General features: G+C 38.5%; 1 protein-coding gene across 1 annotated transcript in view; it reads left to right on the top strand.

Moving 5' to 3' along the window:
* The window catches only part of LOC126252562 (spondin-1-like), a 692,355-nt gene that overhangs the window by 528,260 nt on the left and 148,219 nt on the right, over positions 1-15,876 (top strand). The window contains exon 12 of the mRNA XM_049953462.1: positions 3,029-3,193. Within this exon, the coding sequence (XP_049809419.1) occupies positions 3,029-3,193 (165 nt within the window). The remainder of the gene's footprint in view (positions 1-3,028; positions 3,194-15,876) is intronic.

Here is a 15,876-nt window from a genome sequence, read left to right as displayed (position 1 = left end):
TGCTCGATAGTGCAAAGTCCAAAAGTGAATGCATCCTTCTTCCACATATAATTTCGTCTGGACTGATGCCAACTGATGTGTACATTTTTGCACTGTAAGAACTCATGACATACCGAAGCCACACATGCTAGCTACTTACTTAGTGGCTAACCATCTTAATGATTGTTCTGTGAATTCGCTCAATGCACCATTTCTTCCGGATGTGCTGCTGTCGTTCTTAGTTTCGTTATTTGCATTGGGTTACAAGTCTTTTTTAGCAATTCACTCATGAAATTTGATCCTTGGTCACTGATTATGCTTAATGGTGATCCAAACTTAAGAATCCAATCTTTTATAAAAACCTTGGCCACAGTCTCGGCACTCTAATCAGGTATTGGTATCACGAGACGATACCTGCGGAAATGATCTAACATGGTCAATATGTATTTATTCCCATCTTTAGTCTTAGGCAAAGGTCCAATGACATCAAATCCGACTCTTTCGAATGGTTCACTAGTCTCTGGCAGTTCTTGTAATTGTGACTTAGTTTTTCCCGAATCATCCCGTCTGTTGCAGGAATCACATTGTGAAACAAACTCCGAAACCTCAGCTTTACATCTTGGCCATCAACATGCCTCAGTATTTCAATGTTTGTTGCTTTCTTACCATAGTGTCCAGATAATAAAGAATGATGTTGTTCCATCATTGTTTGCTCTCACATGCTTTCCAGAATAACTAGGTGGTTTCCTTTACTTGTGATCTTGTACAGCAGTCCATCTATTTCGACGTAACCGTCTAGTTATTCTGGAAAGCGTGTGACTAAAGATGGGAATAAGTGCAGGCTAAAGCATAACCACGTCCAGAAGCCCAGCTCCAATGTCAAATCTAACGTAACTTCTCATACCAGCTCCATTCACTAAATCTAACGTAGCAATACCATCAATTCAGGTTTAACATAGTACAGCTGATCGTACCATTTTTTACATTTTTGGAGGTGATAACTTCGCTGCAGAAAGTCTTGGGTCGCTACCAGACGTACACCAATTAATCTGTTGTCAACACTTCTTTATTACACACATATACAGGACAGCTGACTGCCACAACTTCCCAGGAACCGGAACTCATCAGATATTACTCCAACCGCACTCCACACCCCTCCAAGGCTTTTGTGCAAGGTGTATTTATACATCGTTTAACAATGACGTACTTAGACATTATTATGTTATTTCATGTTTCATGTTACAATTACCATAAGTTAATCCAGCAAAAACTGAGATCATAGAGTCTTAGTAGAAATTAAAACGAGTTCAATGGCAATACATGTTTCCGAAATTAACGAACTTTTACAAGTGCAATTTTGAAACATACGTACAGCTAACAATTAAGTTCTTATTATTCAGTCCAGAACATTCTCGAATATCTTTGCGTAATTTAATTAATCACGCGATTTTAGTAAATTTGAGCTGGTAATATTTCTACAACATTAAAATTACAATTCAAACGTTCAAAATGACTTTTATAACATTTGAAGGCTAAAATGGGGAATAGTTACGTGCAACACAAAATCTGTAAATCGCGTTACAAAAAATTAATGAATCGTTCTAACATTATTTATGATACAAATTGTCTTTCTGAATCGTCTCCAGTTTAACGAATATTCTATTTTGTCCTGACTTGCAAAGAAACATAAATGCTAAGCTTTTCCAGAAATAATGGTTTGCGTAGTTAATTTGTGTTATGGTAAACAATGAATTTTACTAGTTGAATTATAATTACAAAACTGAATGAAAAAGGTTACTATCATTTATACACTATTAACACTAATTCCAGAACTTGTTCTTCCTCTTCAAAATATCCCGAAATTCATATCAAAGTGATAATGACTTATCCTAACTGTACTTCACTGTACCTGATAAAGAACCTACATTAATTGGTCTGTGACACATTTTAACATTTTCGTTTCAACTACTTCACATTGTTGCTCTAAGTGACACTATTCACTAAGTGTCGTTATACACTACCCACATCTGTTAAACTGTGTACCGCATACTTCAAAACATGCCATATTGGGTATTCCACATAACCCAATACAGCCTATTTCGTTACAAGGCGTACGTCAAGTAACCTTCAATGACTGGCATTCAATATACATGTGAAAGACAAATATAAAGTTTAGTGTAAGACACTCTGAACACCTAAAACATACCACATTTGCAAACAACTTTATGTAACAGAATCACCACCCTATTGCCATTAGAACAACACCAATAAGCATGATAATAACTTGTAGACAGCTGATGTACACATACCACAACCCAAAAGATCCACTTCAGTAACTTTAAGCAAAAGATAAGCCATCCTTCTCATTTGATAAATTATTTTTCCAGGTTATAATCCACATCTAAAATTTCTGATAAAGATTTTACCCACTTGTGGTTTCCAATAAACCTGCAATTTCATTCCATAGATCCCGAACTGTATCCCACTATCCTGGTTATGTTATTTTTTATGCTCAGGATGCCACAAACCCTGCCTTTGTCTAAACTTATCAGTTTCTCACAATTCAAGTTTCCTGTTATGTCGGCCATTACAAAAAAAAAAAAAAAAAAAAAAAAAAAAACTGATTTGACTTTCACCGGTTTTCATCCAAAATATGTATGTTCGGACTATGAGGTCTGCTACATTGTGACCGCGCACGTAGTGGCATACTGATTTGAAACGATCGGCTGTCTTCAACTGATGTTGGTCGTCGGCGGACTCCAAAATTGGTTCCACTGTGACCGCAGCCTTAGCCTCGGCTGGTCAATCCGCAGATAGCTATGAATTATTCCACATTTTGATCACATACTTTTAAGCACGGAGATAAAAAATATTGGACTTTCAAAGTTCTAATTGTTACATAAATAAATTCAAAAGTATTATTGCACATTATACTAATATGAGAGTTGTCCAAAATGATAGTACCTACTTCCAGTCAGTAAGATGTAAACTCTTTTTCTACATATTAAATTACTTGTTTACATGTGAAACACCATTATAATGTCTCCAGAAATCTGCCAGCGTCCAAAAAGATCAGGCTCTTGTCGAGGAACGTATATTCGCTGGTTTTTTGATGGAGAAGAATGTACAGAATTCAGATATGGTGGCTGCCGAGGAAATAGGAATAATTTTGAAACCAAAGAAGAATGTGAAGAAGTATGTATGTCTAACATGGGTAAGTAACAAAAAACAACATTTTATTGATACCTTCCTTGTTACTTATAGAGTTCATATGCAAATAAATACAGTACTGTATATGAAAATCAGTAGAACTTCATCTCAAGCTGAGTGAAACATCAGTTAGCGTCTTAAGATTTACCTAACAAGCAAATGAACCCCCATAAATGTAAATACAACTGTTGGCAAATTGATAACTTTCGTACATATATTTTGTTTTATTTATTTATTTATTTATTTATTTATTTTTCATCTAAGCTAGTAATTCCATTTACAGGTACACATTCATTACATCTCTTGATGATTTTAAACTTTTCATTATTATGTTATCAATGACTAACTTAAAACATTAAATTTCTGAAATGTTTATTTACTTTTTGTAGCTAAAAAAGAAATATGATAACAATAACATTGACTGAAAATTTTAGATGATTAAAATCTGTGTTTCCACCTTAAAATTGTCATATCTATACACTGATGTAACATGTGTGGCACACACTAACATCCTTCAGCTGAGGTAATTTCTTTTTACACAATGGCTCATGATAAGTGTTACAGCATGAACACTTTGGATTAACTTTACCAAACTGATACTCCAGAATTTCCCTGCCCATGGGATACCTTGATTAAAATTTCATCTGTATTCAAGCCTGTTTTCAGTACACAGAAATAATCTTTCCAGTAGATGAAGTATGATGTCTAGTAAGTGTTACTATCTGAAAACCATAAAACAGAAGATGATAGAACTATAAGGAACACCTTATAGTTAATACCACTCATAAAAGATCTAAAAAACTTGGACCCATCTACCCATTTCTCTTTTGACATAGAAGATATGTATTGTAACATACCAGTAGCAGAAACAAAAGAAATCATAGAAAAAACATAACTTCCAGAGGAAAACATCAAAGAAATATGCTAGTTGTTGAAACTGATAACAGACCAGAACTGCTGTCAATTTATTTCTGAATACTGTTCATAAGAAGATGGGCATCAGTGTCAGGTGCCCTAGTAAACCTTTTCATAACCTGTATAGAAGGCCTCATTTTTAAAAATGTTATCACAAAGAATTGTAACATACCTTTTGGCTCAGATACAGGGACAATATCCTTTAATTAACTGATGAACCACCAGCAAAAATTGACAAGTTGCATGCAGATGTAACACAATACACAAAAAGATTTATTTATTTATTCATCCGTAGTACAATATACATTGTATGGATGTCATCAAGTGTTTTTACAATATTTCTTACTAAAATAAACATCCCTCTTACGATATTCATAGTTCCTATATTTACTTCTGCTTTCCTAAACATGTCGTAAATTGTTACATAGTCCAATGTTTATGAACATTAAGTTACTATCTGATAAGATTCACAATGGAAAAAGAACATGACAACCACATAACCTTCTTAGACATAAGCATTAAAAAAGAAAACAGTCAACGTAGATTCAAAATTTACTGTAAACCTACAACAACCGACACAGTCATACATCAGATTCCAAACCACACACACCCACAGAACTAAGAAGCACTCAGAAACATGCTTCATAGACTCAACACAGTACCACTCAGCACAGAATTGGACAACATCACACAAATAGAAATAAACAATGGGTACAACAGTAATATTGTCAAAAAATCAAACATAAAATAAATAATAAATACAGTCAATAAAAATCATACATACTCAGTCACAAACAACAATACAATAAAACACCACACAAACAAGCACTAATAACACAAAGAGTACATGAAAACAAGAAAGAAGATTCAAGATGATACATATTGACATACAAGCACAAACTCACACAGAAAATAACATTTTCAAAAGACAAAGCATAAACATAGCATTCAAAAGAAACAGTTCAATCCAAAAGTAAATTCTAAAAATGAACAAAGACACACACATCTACCAGAAAGCAGGACTATACAATGCAACACATGTAATGGAAGGTATGTTGGACAAACCAGCAGAACATTTGAGACCCAGCACAAAGAACATACCATAGCATGGAAAAAAAGGACAAATCATTCAACTTTTTCAGAACATTTAAGAGAAAATAATCACAAAACTAATACAAGAGAGGAAGATATGACAACGGCTAGAAAAAAATAATGAAAGACACCACCTAATCTTACAAGAAAAATAATGCATACACAAAACAAAGGCTGAAAAAGAAGCTACTACTAGATGATCAAGTGAGTATGACTAACCACTCACTGTTTACACAGACTGATCATAAAAAGTACCGAATCCCAATGGATGATCACAAATCCCATCCTATTCCTTTCCTACATAGGGGTTGAACATACTGCTTCAGCTGTAAGGTTCTTTTTATTTTTCAGTACTTAAACATGACCAGTTTTGACTCTCTCCTAACTATATAAAAAATAGAAAAATTAAAGACTAAACAAATAAGAATTAAAAATAATAATAAAAATAGATAAAATAATAACAAAAAGTTAAAAATTAAATATAAAAAGAGTACACACACAAACACAGTCAAACAAAAAACAGTAAAATCAAAAACTGAAGAATGTAGAAAATTAGGTGAACTGATAAGGTAAAGAATGAGGAGGTTCTCCACAGAATCGGTGTGGGAAGAAACATATAGGAAACACTGACAAAAAGAAGGGACAAGATGATAGGGCATCTGTTACAACATCAGAGAACAACTCCTATGGTGCTAGAGGGAGCTGTACTGGTTAAAAATTGTAGAAGAAGACAGACTAGAATGCCTCCAGCAAATAACTGAGGATGTAGGTTGGAACAAATGACACTATAGACACAGAAAATGGCAATTACAGCGCTGTGTTTTGAAAATAGTGACTGTAAGAGAAACTGCAAGATTTCAACCAGTTATCCAGATGAGAAAAAGGTGTTTTAGCTGAACTGGAAGCTAATCTGTAAGTAACATTGCATTTTATTGTAAAAACTTAAATGAATTGTTTTAAATTTATAACCTGTAGTGTCCTATCCCAGGATATCTCAGTATGAGATAGTACACTCTTTATTACCAAATATCCCTGTACTGAAAATAATGGTGGGGGGGGGGGGGGAGGGGGGGGGGTTGACTACTGTGATCCAGTCATTCTAACATTCTAAAATATATCTAAAAACACAGATGATGTGACTTACCGAACGAAAGTGCTGGCAGGTCGATAGACACACAAACAAACACAAACATACACACGAAATTCAAGCTTTCGCAACAAACTGTTGCCTCATCAGGAAAGAGGGAAGGAGAGGGAAAGACGAAAGGATGTGGGTTTTAAGGGAGAGAGTAAGGAGTCATTCCAATCCCGGGAGCGGAAAGACTTACCTTAGGGGGAAAAAAGGACAGGTATACACTCGCACACACACACATATCCATCCGCACATACACAGACACAAGCTTGTGTCTGTGTATGTGCGGATGGATATATGTGTGTGTGTGCGAGTGTATACCTGTCCTTTTTTCCCCCTAAGGTAAGTCTTTCCGCTCCCGGGATTGGAATGACTCCTTACTCTCTCCCTTAAAACCCACATCCTTTCGTCTTTCCCTCTCCTTCCCTCTTTCCTGATGAGGCAACAGTTTGTTGCGAAAGCTTGAATTTCGTGTGTATGTTTGTGTTTGTTTGTGTGTCTATCGACCTGCCAGCACTTTCGTTCGGTAAGTCCCATCATCTGTGTTTTTAGATATATTTTTCCCACGTGGAATGTTTCCCTCTATTATATTCTAACATTCTAAAATAGTATGACACCTGTGTGGCAGGTGAGGCGCAGTGAGGTGAAAGTCATTACAGATGTCTGTCAAAGCAGCAAAGCAGTGTTTATGCTGGCTAGGACATCCACACACAGGAGTGTTTCCCATGTCATCATGTAGGGCTAACAGCCCTAAAAGTGTATGGGTGGTCATCAAATCAAGCCATAGCAGTAGTGGTCTTAAGCATCGGTTGTTGGACGAGAGGCCCGCATCTCGTGGTCGTGCGGTAGCGTTCTCGCTTCCCACGCCCGGGTTCCCGGGTTCGATTCCCGGCGGGGTCAGGGATTTTCTCTGCCTCGTGATGGCTGGGTGTTGTGTGCTGTCCTTAGGTTAGTTAGGTTTAAGTAGTTCTAAGTTCTATGGGACTGATGACCATAGATGTTAAGTCCCATAGTGCTCAGAGCCATTTGAACCATTTTTTTGTTGGACGAGAGTTCATAGGGGTTAGTCTGCAAGTGGTAGCATCGGAGTTCTCAGAGGTACTGAGTGAATGCAGTGTTCTGGGAGCAGTGATAACAAGGTATCTGTCTAATGATAGGCATGATGTAAAAGTGGCAAAGTCCACATCATTCAGCAGCATAGAGATACATTTGCAATGTCGGGAGATGAAACCATCCTCGGTGTGCTATTCTCGGTATTGTCCTTCAACAACCAGACAGTTGTCAACTAATTGAACAATCAGGTCTTTGGGCAGAAAGTTCTGGATCTTGAGGCACACCTTGACATGATTGGAAGCATTGGTGTGTACAGTCAGGCAGCCCAGCTGAGTGGCAACGGGTGAGGCTGGTTGGCATAAAGGAAGTGGTGCATCATCAGTGAATGAGGGTCCACATGGACTTGAGACAGCTTATATTTACTGACATAGGCTTGCAGTACACTCATATCTCAAAAGTAAATACCATTCATTTAAGCCCTTTGAATGGGCCCTTGTACTCCTTGTGAATAGCCATACGGATTGTGTCATTGCAGGGCATAATGAAATTGCTATCAGCCAGCCTCTTCTGTATGATGGTTTTTGGCACAGTCTACAGCTGTGGAGGAGGGATGCAGGGGTGCATTGTATGGCATTTGATGTGTGCGACAATGGCTGGTAGATCTGTGGTTGCAAAAAGTGGTTGTTGAAGCACAAAATCAGCGGGAAAGGAGTGTTTTGCCATACAGTATCTCTGCCAGAGAAGCCCCTAAGTCATTTTGTGTGCCTAGCACACACTTAATAGCACCTGAGACAGGGCTTTACTCCATTGGCCTCCATGGGACATAAGTGCCGTTTTTCAAGGTACAGTGGCACCATTTGACAAGGCCATTTCTCTGTGGGTGGTAGGCAGATGTCCAATATTGATGAGTGCTGCAAAGATTGCATGGTTCACTGAATAGGGCCAATTCAAATTGCCAACCTTGGTTGGTGGTGATAGACACAGGCCTCCAAACCAAGAAAGCGATATATCAATGAAAGTCTTAGTGGCTGAATCTGCCGTGATGTCCCTGAGAGGTCTGGCCTCTACCCACCATGTTACTCAGTCAGAGACTGAAAGAATATATCTCAGTAGCCATCGGGCTTGGAGAGTAATCTCACCAGATTAAGAGGCATAGTGGGGATGTGATATGAACATCCAAAGATTGTGCAATGGGATGAATGATATTTGCCTACAGCTTTGAAGACACATCAGCCAGAGCGAATGGTCACTGATCTGATTTGTTGGATAGTAGTGGCTCAGTGTATGCCAGATTTCATGCAGAGCAGGTTGGCAAAAAGTTACACAGTAAATCATTTGTAGTAGGCCATTGTTTGACATTATTGTTCACTTTTGGAGCACTGCACTGATGAGTGTCACTTACACATTTGATGAATGTGGTTTGTTGCAGAGTCAATTATGAAACACCGTACACCCAACACTGATATCATTGTCTTGTCTTGTGAACTGTGACACATGATGGTTGCTCAGTGGCTGCATTGTTGATGTGTAGTATTTGAATCAGCTTGAAAATACAGTATGCGAGAATCGTGGATCTTGAGACACACTGAAGACAACTTGTAAATGAGGTGAAATGCACCTAGGTGTACAAATAATATAAAAAAATTGATGCGTGACATGCAAAAGGCATTTTTCTTTTAAACTGCTGCAATTTATATATAGCTTCTGTAAAAATGGCCACCACAAGAAACTTGATACAGACTCGTTCACCAACACTGATGGCCCAGTTCAATTAAGAATGTACAGAGCAATATTAACTGCTTCTGTCCATAAAGACTTTAGAAGCGCATTTGTCAAGGGCATTGTCTGTGCAACTTCTACAACTGTGCTATTTGTACATTCAGCTTAGATGTTTTAATTATGTGTATAGGGATTTACAATAAGCAACATTGTACCATTGGATTTCATAAGATCTCAAATCCTGTCATTGTCAAATTTATGACCATCATCACAATGAAAAATTATAAATGGATAACCACTCTGGATTTTAAATATTTGTAACATTATTGTATCTTTTGGACCTATTATCATATAATATCTGCCAAGCTTTTGCTGCAATTGACACTTTATTAACTCATTATATTTACATCATGAAGAGTTCATTTCAGCAAATTTTTACTATTTGCAAGTGATCCTGAAATGCTGGATTTTTTTTAATGCTATTATATGATAAACATATATTGCTTACATTTGGGTTAGTAGTTGTTTGTTCTCTAACATACACCACAATATATTATGCAGCAGGAGTATATTACTTATTTCTGTGTTAATGGGTGTTTAGTTTATGTTTCAGTATCCATCTACACCTGTGTCTACATACACAGCCAGCAATCTACCATATGGCATATGGTGGAGGGTACCCTGTACCACAATTAGTAATTTTCTTTCCTGTTCCACTCAGAAGTAGAGTGAGGGAAAAACAGCTGTCTATATGCCTCCATACAAATCCTAATTTCTCATATCTTATCTTCAGGATCATTACAGTAAATTTATATTCATGGCAGCAGAATTGTTCTGCCAGTTCTCTAAAGTTTCTCAATAGTGTTCCTCGAAAAGAACATCACTTTCCCTCCAGGAATTCCCATTTGAGTTCTTGAAGCATCTCCACAACATTTGCATGTTGTTTAGACCTACTGGTAACAAATCTAGCAGCCTGCCTCTGAAATGCTTCGATGTCTTTATTTATTCCAACTGGGTATGGATCCAAAACACTCAAGCAGACTTAAGAATTGGTTGCACTAGCATCCTATATATGGTTTCCTTTACAGATGAACCACACTTTCCCTAAATTCTGCCAATAAACTGAAACTGGTGATTGGCCTTCCCTACCACAATCCTCACATGGTCATTCCATTTCATATCACTTTGCAACATTATGCCCAGATATTTAAATGATGTGACTGTGTCAAGCAGGACACTTCTGATGCTGTATACGAACATTATGGGTTTGTTTTTCCTACTCATCTGCATTAACTTAAATTTTTCTACATTTAGAGCTAGCTACTATTCATCACACCAACTAGAAATTTTGTCTAAGTCATCTTGCATCCTCTTACAGTCACTCAACTTCAACACCTTCCCATTTACCATATAATATCAAATATATGGCATATGTATGTGACAGTAGTTATTTGCTTTACATCTCAGGTGTTACAATGTATACTGCAATATTGCAAACAACTACTAATAATGAGTAATCCATGTACTTTTATGTTATACTACTGAACCCAATTTTGATGGAAGAGGAGGACTGGGTACTAATTCTCAAGGCTGAATTGAATGAAATCTCTTTTCTTCTTTGCATAAACAAATAATAAAAAGATCAAGCTCCCCAGGATGACCAACACTCAACACTCACTGGATGATGGGAAGTTGAAAATGCCCTCTCAGTCCTGCTGGCAGAATTCTGAATGTCATCAAATAAATCTCAGGGAGTTATCCTACAGGACCGACTGTTCAGACTTGATCATGGCCAAAACTGCAACACACTTTGGCAGAACCCCTGAAACTAACACCTCAGTTACTACTGTCATCCTGCTGCAAGTGACTTAGCACATACTAAATATCTGGTGCCAATAATGATGACTAGAAATCTACTCTGTAGGAATCAGCACGGGTTTCAAAAAAGACTATCATGTGAAACCCAGCTCGCGCTATTTGTCCACGAGACTCAGAGGGCAATGGACATGGGTTCCCAGGTAGATGCCGTGTTTCTTGACTTCTGCAAGGCATTTGATACAGTTCCCCACAATCGTTTAATGATCAAAGTAAGAGCATATGGACTATCAGACCAATTGTGTGATTGGATTGAAGAGTTACTAGATAACAGATCGCAGCATGTCATTCTCAATGGAGAGAATTCTTCTGAAGTAAGAGTCATTTCAGGTGTGCCACAGGGGAGTGTCGTAGGACCATTGCTATTCATGATATATATATAAATCACCTTGTGGATAACATCAGAAGTTCACTGAGGCTTTTTGCAGATGACGCTGTAGTGCATCAAGAGGTTGTAACAATGGAAAATTATACTGGAATGCAGGAGGATCTGCAACAAATTGACGCATGGTACAGGGAATGGCAATTGAATCTCAATGTAGACAAGTGTAATGTGCTGCGAATACATAGAAAGAAAGATCCTTTATCATTTAGCTACAATATAGCAGGTCAGCAATTGGAAGCAATTAATTCCATAAATTATCTGGGAGTAGGCATCAGGAGTGATTTTTTTTATTATTATTTTTTTTTTTTTATGGAATGACCATATAAAATTAATTGTAGGTAAAGCATATGCCAGACTGAGATTCATTGGAAGAATCCTAAGGAAATGCAATCTGAAAACAAAGGAAGTAGGTTACAGTACACTTGTTCGCCCACTGCTTGAATTTTGCTCACCAGTGTGGGATCCTTACCAGATAGGGTTGATAGACGAGGTAGAGAAGATCCAACGGAGAGCAGCACGCTTCGTTACAGGATCATTTAGTAATTGTGAAAGCATTACGGAAATGATAGATAAACTCCAGTGGAAGACTCTGCAAGAGAGACGCTCAGTAGCTCAGTACGGGCTTTTGTTGAAGTTTCGAGAACATACCATCACCGAGGAGTCAAGCAGTATATTTCTCCCTCCTACATATATCTCACGAAGAGACCATGAGGATAAAATCAGAGAGATTAGAGCCCACACGGAGGCATACCGACAGTCTTTCTTTCCACAAACAATACGAGACTGGAATAGAATGGAGAACCGATTTAGGTACTCAAAGTGCCCTCTGCCACACACCGTCAGGTGGCTTGCGGAGTATGGATGTAGATGTAGACAGCAAAAACAAAACTTAAAGTTCCTTTAAAATAAACAGAAGGACTTAATCTTCAATAAACAGATAAATATTATTGAATCTGCCTCCTTAAAATGGTACAAGTATACCCCTTAAGGCCTCTGGTGTGTGATGCCAATGCCAGGAACTCAACAACTTAACACTACTATATGTTTATGTATCACAGATCTCAAGGGCAGCAGGCAACTTAAATACCAGTGCTTAATTTTATCAATCAAACAACTTAAATGGCAGGGGAAGCAGAGCTAAAGCTATAGCAACAAAATTTTTAAAACTTACTATACTTTAGAAAAAGTTTAAGACTGGTCAAGCTCATAGCTACTCTGCTCAAATACAAATAAGTTACTGCCACACAAGCTGACCTGTATGCCCACAGAATCACAAAATCAGCTACAGATGCCAATAAACTTAACCATAATTGGACTGGCCATGCAAGCAAGGATAAAAACAGGACAGGCTTTAGTGTGATTGACTGTAGGGCACTGTGCAGAACAAGTCAAGTAAGACAGTGTGACCATAAACAGAACAATAGTTATAGTCAATCACCATTAATTAAAATAACTAACTAATGTGTGCACTGCTTCACTATTGTACACAGGTGAAGTACCCTACTTCACACAAATTTGCTCCGAAATAACCCAGCCATGAAAAAAAAAAAAAATACAGCACTATAATTACCTACAAAACCAATGCCAACTGCAAACAAGGCAGCTGATCTCACAATGTCCTGCACTGATGGGTACAGTCTAACCATCCGACAACATGTCATAGGGATGTGTCAATGTTCCACACTCTAAGTTTCATTGTTTTGGAAACCAGACCACCTCACCAGCACGTTAGTTCTTCCCTTTTTGATTAATCCAATAACACCAAGAAAATCGACACATACCACACTCTTGAGTTGTGACCACCAACTTGATAATGGTCATTTTCATCACTTTACGATGGCAGGTATCTGTTATAACACTTCTTTACAAATAATAGACTTAAACAACCCACGTTGCTGTTGTAACCAGTCCTTACAGCATTCCACAATGGCAGCACCACACAACTTCTTGATGGCAGCATGCTATATCAGCATTCCCTTTGTATAACTTGAAGTAAACATTTTCAAGTCATCTTTCACCACTTTAAGGCACTGTTAACCACCTTGCTGACAATGGTGAAGCTACATAAAATAGAGAACAACTGACCACTGAATAACCACTACTCTATGCTACAAATTACGCAAGCCTGTACTTTGACTGTGGCCTATGCAATAACCACAACAATTTTAGGTCTCTACATACAACAATGTGCTTACTAACACAAGGACACAGAGCATATCAACAGACTGCAGCTGAGCTATTGAAACCTACAACCCTCGCCAACACTAATTCTGCCTCGTAGCCAATTATGCTCTTATCCAATGCTGTGGTCATAAACACAGGCAGTCAGGAACTGAGAGCTGGCTCAAGCATGCACTTCACCTTGTGGCCACCATGGATGCCACTAATGCCACAGAAACACAATTCATGCAAATAGGATATCAAACACTCCATGGAATATAGATGGCACAGTGGTGCAAGTTCCATTCAGCAAACTACATTAATACATAACCTAAACAATCATTAACTTAGACATAAGCGATATACTTTTATAGCATAATATATTGTGGCATGCACTGTACACAGCCTGGCCACCCGTGGACTATGTATCTGCAGTAATGAGAACTCCTTGCTTGGTACACTGAAGGCCTCACAAAAGCTTTCACATACAGGCACTCCCTTCAAACCTAGTCTGTAAACAGATTTGCCAAGCTATATCCTCATACACCCTTAACCCTCCCACCACCCCAACAATCTGCAACAAAGCAGTGCCTCCCTCATTACCCAGTATCACCCTGGATGTTGTTGTTGTTGTTGTGGTCTTCAGTCCTGAGACTGGTTTGATGCAGCTCTCCATGCTACTCTATCCTGTGCAAGCTTCTTCATCTCCCAGTACCTACTGCAACCTACATCCTTCTGAATCTGCTTAGTGTATTCATCACTTGGTCTCCCTCTACGATTTACCAATGCTAAATTTGTGATCCCTTGATGCCTCAAAACATGTCCTACCAACCGATCCCTTCTTCTAGTCAAGTTGTGCCACAAACTTCTCCCCAATCCTATTCAATACCTCCTCATTAGTTACGTGATCTACCCACCTTATCTTCAGCATTCTTCTGTAGCACCACATTTCGAAAGCTTCTATTCTCTTCTTGTCCAAACTGGTTATCGTCCATGTTTCACTTCCATACATGGCTACACTCCATACAAATACTTTCAGAAACGACTTCCTGACACTTAAATCTATACTCGATGTTAACAAATTTCTCTTCTTCAGAAACGATTTCCTTGCCATTGCCAGTCTACATTTTATATCCTCCCTACTTCGACCACCATCAGTTATTTCACTCCCTAAATAGCAAAACTCCTTTACTACTTTAAGTGTCTCATTTCCTAATCTAATCCCCTCAGCATCACCCGATTTAATTTGACTACATTCCATTATCCTCGTTTTGCTTTTGTTGATGTTCATCTTATATCCTCCTTTCAAGACACTGTCCATTCCGTTCAACTGCTCTTCCAAGTCCTTTGCTGTCTCTGACAGAATTACAATGTCATCGGCGAACCTCAAAGTTTTTACATCTTCTCCATGAATTTTAATACCTACTCCGAATTTTTCTTTTGTTTCCTTTACTGCTTGCTCAATATACAGATTGAATAACATCGGGGAGAGGCTACAACCCTGTCTCACTCCTTTCCCAACCACTGCTTCCCTTTCATGCCCCTCGACTCTTATAACTGCCATCTGGTTTCTGTACAAATTGTAAATAGCCTTTCGCTCCCTGTATTTTACCCCTGCCACCTTCAGAATTTGAAAGAGAGTATTCCAGTTAACGTTGTCAAAAGCTTATCGGATAGGAACAGATAAACCATATCCTTCATCAGAGCTTTAATTATTTCTCATCATCTCCTGAATGGGACATCCTATAAAAGATCCTTCTCACCCCTCCTAGAGTGGTGTTCCATTACCCATCCAATCTACACAATGTAGTAGTCCATCCTATGCCTCTCCCACTTGCAACTCATTGCCACAGGAATCATTTCTCTATGAAAGACCAAAGTACAAGACCAGCCAAATACAGCTACCCAGAACTCCCTACTCCAGTCCTGTCGCAGGCATATTGTACTGCGTCAGAGGCTGGGCTACCTGTGAAAGCCACATCATATATTCCAGTTCAGCTGCATACATTGCACAGCTTTTTATGTTGGTATGGCTACCAACCAGCTATCCACCAGGTGAATGGCCACTGTCAAACTGTCAAACTATTGCTCAGAAGAACAAAGTTCCCTCCGAGCTGCTAGCCACCCACCCCAAACCCCTCTCCCTGCCTCCCATCTCTCCCATCCTCTATTCAGCCCACCCAAAACAACACCCACCACAACCTAACCCACCAACTGTTTGGAATGAAGGAATGCAACTGGCATTGTGTGTACACATGGTGCCCTGTCCGTGCATGCGTGCGTACGCGGAGGTGTGTGTGCATCCATGCATATGGTGTTTTTGCATGCACGTGCTTGTGTGTGCATGCGCACATGT

This window comes from Schistocerca nitens, chromosome 4 (genome assembly GCF_023898315.1).
Source record: "Schistocerca nitens isolate TAMUIC-IGC-003100 chromosome 4, iqSchNite1.1, whole genome shotgun sequence".
Classification (NCBI taxonomy): domain Eukaryota; kingdom Metazoa; phylum Arthropoda; class Insecta; order Orthoptera; family Acrididae; genus Schistocerca; species Schistocerca nitens.
The sequence above is the reverse complement of the archived record's forward strand: the minus strand, read 5'-3'. Positions and strand labels throughout refer to the sequence as shown.